The sequence below is a fragment of the Cryptomeria japonica genome, unplaced genomic scaffold, assembly GCF_030272615.1.
Source record: "Cryptomeria japonica unplaced genomic scaffold, Sugi_1.0 HiC_scaffold_313, whole genome shotgun sequence".
Lineage (NCBI taxonomy): Eukaryota > Viridiplantae > Streptophyta > Pinopsida > Cupressales > Cupressaceae > Cryptomeria > Cryptomeria japonica.
Genome location: NW_026729135.1, coordinates 90223 through 95045, shown reverse-complemented (window position 1 = coordinate 95045; position 4823 = coordinate 90223). Strand labels below are relative to the sequence as shown.

The 4823-nt window shown below is 35.3% G+C and overlaps 2 protein-coding genes across 2 annotated transcripts; both read right to left on the bottom strand.

Annotated features, from left to right (window-relative positions):
* Nucleotides 1-505: 505 nt before the first annotated feature.
* Nucleotides 506-1807, bottom strand: LOC131055088 (uncharacterized). The gene is made up of 2 exons (XM_059215845.1): nucleotides 1113-1807; nucleotides 506-1007 (listed from the first exon to the last, which is right to left on the bottom strand). The coding sequence occupies exons 1-2, from the start codon at nucleotides 1805-1807 to the stop codon at nucleotides 506-508; spliced, it is 1197 nt and encodes a 398-aa protein (XP_059071828.1).
* A 1049-nt stretch (nucleotides 1808-2856) lies between these two features.
* Nucleotides 2857-4609, bottom strand: LOC131870327 (replication protein A 70 kDa DNA-binding subunit E-like). Its single transcript, XM_059215844.1, has 2 exons — nucleotides 4468-4609; nucleotides 2857-4211 (listed from the first exon to the last, which is right to left on the bottom strand). The coding sequence occupies exons 1-2, from the start codon at nucleotides 4607-4609 to the stop codon at nucleotides 2857-2859; spliced, it is 1497 nt and encodes a 498-aa protein (XP_059071827.1).
* Between the last annotated feature and the right edge of the window lie 214 nt (nucleotides 4610-4823).

Below are 4823 nucleotides of genomic sequence, written 5' to 3'. Positions count from 1 at the left end.
TGTGCGTAGGCTGGCCATTTGCATCATTAGAAAGTGATGACTTTTCTTTAATGCTCCAAGGGGCTTTATAACGACACACAAGAGATGTCCCCTTCCTACGAAGGCAGGTTTGGATAGTACACTTTGTATGTCTTTGAACATGATTGGCCAATTCACAATAGTCAATGGAAGGATCACTTGACACTATCATGTTTGTGTCCATCAGACAAGGGTCCTCAACAACGGATCGATGGAACACTTGGTTTCTCAATTCAAGACTTCGTGGGTTCCATGCAGAGACATATTTATCAATGTAAGCAAGTGCATTTTGTACTGATTGAATGTTATTCCATTGTAATTTCCCAATGTCAGGTGCTTGTGGTAGCCATAAGAAACAATGGATATGTGCAGAGCCTCTATGTTGCCATTCCTACCTGGGAAAAGATTTTTTTAGAAAAAAATAAACAAAAAAAAGAAGAGTAAGAGTTGATGGTAAAAGTAGAAGGTTGCAAAAGTTATACCTATACTAGTAGTCATTTGCACCAAGAAGTTTTTCCAACACTTCTTCACGAAATGCAGTAAACCTGTGATGCATGTACATTGCAGTAAGGTGTGGATTTTGAACTATATTTTGTAACCTCCACCTAGCTGTTGCATATGGATTTGTATGTGTGGTGGATGGCATGATATCATGCAAGTCGGGCCATTTTGTATCAGCTGCACTGAGTGTAAAAAATAGAGTTGGACAACCAATTTGGATGACCATGTCTATAAGTTCCCCTCTACGTTGATTCCAAAATGGTTTTGTTCCACGATTTGACAAGGTAAAGCACATTAGTTGATCTGCAAGTTTGTCATCAGGCAAGTCCTTTAATTTGTGACGAAGGTCAGAAATTGTTATAGGCATTGAATCATCAAGTTGTTTGTGGAAAAATATAGATGTGGTGGCTTGACTTCTATGACGCATAAGTATATTCAATATGAAGTACCTAAACCTTGGGTGCTGACCAAACCTATTATCATGGTATCTTAAAAGATGGAGAGCATACTCATGTAGCTTAACTTATTTGAGACGTTGTTGTTTGAATGCAACTATACCTTTAGGGAACAAAGTAGGGAATGACATTACAAACAATCCTTCGGTAGTGTATTCATTTATAGGAGATGGGGAAATGGGTGGCCATTGAACTATAGGAGTTGGGTGTCCTTTCTCTAGTTGTAGTAAAGAGCGCATTTCTTCGATCTCACGCCGTGCAGGTGGAAGATTTGCCACAAATGAATTTGTCATTTGCAAGTTCTCTATCAATGGATCATCCTCTGTAACATCTTCTTGCATGGAACTTAGATCAATGGGATCAGGATATGAAGTTGTTGCATATAGCAGGTCAGATATATTGGTGGGGTTTATGGGTAAAGATGCTAATGCTAATTCATCTAATTCTACATCTTTGTAGTATGGGTCATATGAAATCTTATATTGTAATGCCTCATGGACACGTCCTCTACTAACATAGAAGTTGTATTGTTGTTGGCCAGTGTCTACCTTGTTTACTATTATCATGTCCAGTCCATCTATACGTCCGGGCAAGTGGGATGCAATTGAAGAAATATCTTGAGGAAAACAAATAGTGTGGCCACTATATTTTAGTTGGCCTCCTCTTGCATAGGTAACTTGAAGGACATGGCTAATCCTTGTTATCAACATCTCCTCAACTTGAGTTAGTATTTGCAAACATCGAGGTTGTTCACCAGGGTCCATGTTGTTCCAATTTGAGTAGCGGTGCCCGTTTTTTTTCTGTTGTGCATCGATAACAAGTATTAATTCCATTAAATACTCGGGTTTTAATTCTTGGATATCTCTCCATACAAATTAGGCATGTTGAAATTTTTGAAAGCTTGTCCAATTTGGAATGAAAGTTGTTTCTAGCAATGCAATATTTTTGACAAAATTTTGGGGGACTATGGATTTCGGCAATTGGGGCAGGTTGGCTTGTATGTTGGGTTTGGGGCACATGTGTTTCTAGATGAGTTGGAAAGTGGGGAGTTGATACTATGGATGTGGAGGCCTCGCCAAAAAAAAAGTGTCGGGTTTCTCGTCTTCTTTTGTTAAGAATTTTTTTCCTTCTATGGTACCTTGTGCGTTGCATTTGATTTCGATGAGCACGTCTTTCTGCCACTATATCATTTTGTATTTCCATGGCACAATGTGTTGAGAATGAAAGTGATATGATCTATCTATGAATGAAGATATATGAAATATAAATATATAACAAATCAATAATCTGAATTGAAGACATGTATCTATTTGCAAGAGTGGTTTAAAAATATTGATATACCAAAAAAAGTGTAACTGTAATGTGAAATAGCATATGAAATCACTATATAGAAACTTGTGAGATCAATTGTTCGAAAAAAGAAATTTTGATCATAAATGAAAATAATACAATATATGTTGATTTATACATATGTTTATTTGAGGTTGATTATTTTTACATATATAGAATGTTTGCATTAATTTTGTGTCTTGTGCTAATTAAAGTAAATTTAGAAGCATTATTTGAAGTAACATGACTAAGTACAATACATGATGACAACATAAAAACTAGTTTAAATATATTTGTAAACATATTTTTTGTCTTGTGCTAATTTAAGTAAATTTAGAAGCATTATTTGAAGTAACATGACTAAGTACAATACATGATGACGGCATAAAAACTTGTTTAAATATATTTGTAAACATACCATAAATAATGCAAAATAGTTTGATATGTATGTTTGACAAAAAATATCTTTACATATATGGACAAGTCAAATACATAATATTGAAAAAGATATACAAATTGGATACATATGCATAAACAATGTCAAATGTAACTTTTAGGTAGGCTTAATGGCTGTAATAACAATGCTTTGTGTTTCGTGGCCATCAAATGGAACCATTTTGATGTTGAGATCAAATAAAAATTGACAATCAATAACATTGCTCAATATAGGTTCCACAGCATCAGGTTTTGCCAGAAGAAGCTGAAAATCTTCTGCACCAACACCTGACAAGGTATTTGATGGTCCTTCGAATGCGGTAACTTTAAGAAGTTCACCCGTTTCATCTTGCAAGTCCATTTTAAGCATGTAGCTAAAATCGCATTCAGAGAGATCAGTAGAACACTTTGGGCATTGGAATGTGTTGGCTGAGCTTTGCACAACTTTTTTCTTACATTTTTTTTTGTCCACGACTTGTGGACAAGAAAGGTAGTAAAAGTTGTCCAAGTGAAATTTTGTAATAGTGGCCTTCACAAATACATTTTTTTTTTCAGGAAAGCTTTCATCAGTAATAGATGAAATATCTATTGATTTATCAAATTTGTGAGGGGAAAGGTTGCTTTGTGACAATGAAATGTAGGGTTCGTCAAGCCCTTTCTTGGCATACCATGTTTGTAATGTTGTGGTCTCCAACAAATCTAGATTGATCAAAAGTATAGTTGAAAAGATAGTATCAAGTGATTTTCCATTCCAAGATATTATACGACCAGACTTGATCAAAAGAACAGGAGGATTCGGTTCTAGGGACATTTCAAATATTTCTTTTCCCTCAATTTGACAGTGGCGACCCCAAAATGTAATATCTATGGTACAACTTGACATGTCTATGATTGTGGCAGTACTCTTTATTGTCTTAGTGCCATCCCTTTTACATATGGTTGAAGTAGGTGAGATGGATAAAACTATTCCAATGACATCTACAAGGGAATTAATAGGAAATGACTGTAGGGAATCTATGCTCTTAATGTGGAAGCTATGCTTGGGTATGGTAGAGTCTATGCATGTGGAATGACTTATTGCAGAAGAGTTGTGGAGGATTATTTCAAAAGGGTTTGTGGAGGAACTATATTTTGTGTTTGCCACTTTAATACGACCGTTGGAGAGCACATAAAGACTACCAAAGTGAATAACATTGTAAAAGCTATCAACAAGTTCATTAAAACAAGTCACATGTATTTCATAACCTAACATGTCTACAAAATCAAATCCAAAAAATTTCCCGTCATGACCTGCATTTTTGAATTCGTGAATAGGGGTTTTTGCTAATGCTCGACCTTCAATGGACCATTGTTTGTGATATGGGGTCAATGTTTTAATTGGAATAATTGGGAAAGGGTTCAATGGGTCTTCATAACTATTTGATGGAAGGTAGGCAATAGCTTGTAGGAGTGGAGTTGGAGATCCAATGATTGCTGCATTATTTCAAATAATGTCCAAGCTAACAATTATAATAGCCCTGCAATCAAAATGAGATGTTTATTTAGTAAGGAGGTCTATAAGAACAAAAAAGAATGAAAAATAGTATTTGGAAAATGTTGACATATGTGTATTTGTCGAACATCTTGCAAGAATATTCTGTAAGGCAGAGAATAGAGCCCGCGACTAAAGCTTCTTCCATAACAAGATTGTTCATTTGGTCAGGAAGTAATGTTGGATGGGTGTGCATACCATCAGAGAGTTGTACTCGGAATTTGACATTTGTAGAATGAGGTTGTTGAATGGAATGTATTGCCGTAACTTGTAAAGAAGGGTCAACAAGAGACATGCCTGCAAGGATGTCTGCTATGGCATTTGTAGTTAATGTTGCCATCATTCAAATCAAATCAAACTAAGTGCAAGTTATCGGCCTGTGAATAAGTTGAAAATATGACAATTAGGTTGTGACAAATAAATTGTGGTCAACTTGTAGTTGAAATTGAGTGGGAATAGCATGTTTGTTTATATAAATTGAAATATGTTAATTTTCTTTTTTCTACAAATTTAGTTTTCAAAAAAGAAGTCTTAAAAGTAGCATTCAAGTTGAG

What these genes read in the sequence shown, in the direction of transcription:
- LOC131055088 (XM_059215845.1), bottom strand. Translation starts at nt 1,807, where the DNA reads ATGGAATTAATACTTGTTATCGATGCACAACAGAAAAAAAACGGGCAC. An exon ending in GAATACACTACCGAAGGATT is followed by an intron (nt 1,008 to 1,112) that starts GTTTGTAATGTC and finishes CCATCTTTTAAG; the next exon opens with ATACCATGATAATAGGTTTG.
- LOC131870327 (XM_059215844.1), bottom strand. Translation starts at nt 4,609, where the DNA reads ATGGCAACATTAACTACAAATGCCATAGCAGACATCCTTGCAGGCATG. An exon ending in CCGAGTACAACTCTCTGATG is followed by an intron (nt 4,212 to 4,467) that starts GTATGCACACCC and finishes GAAATAATGCAG; the next exon opens with CAATCATTGGATCTCCAACT.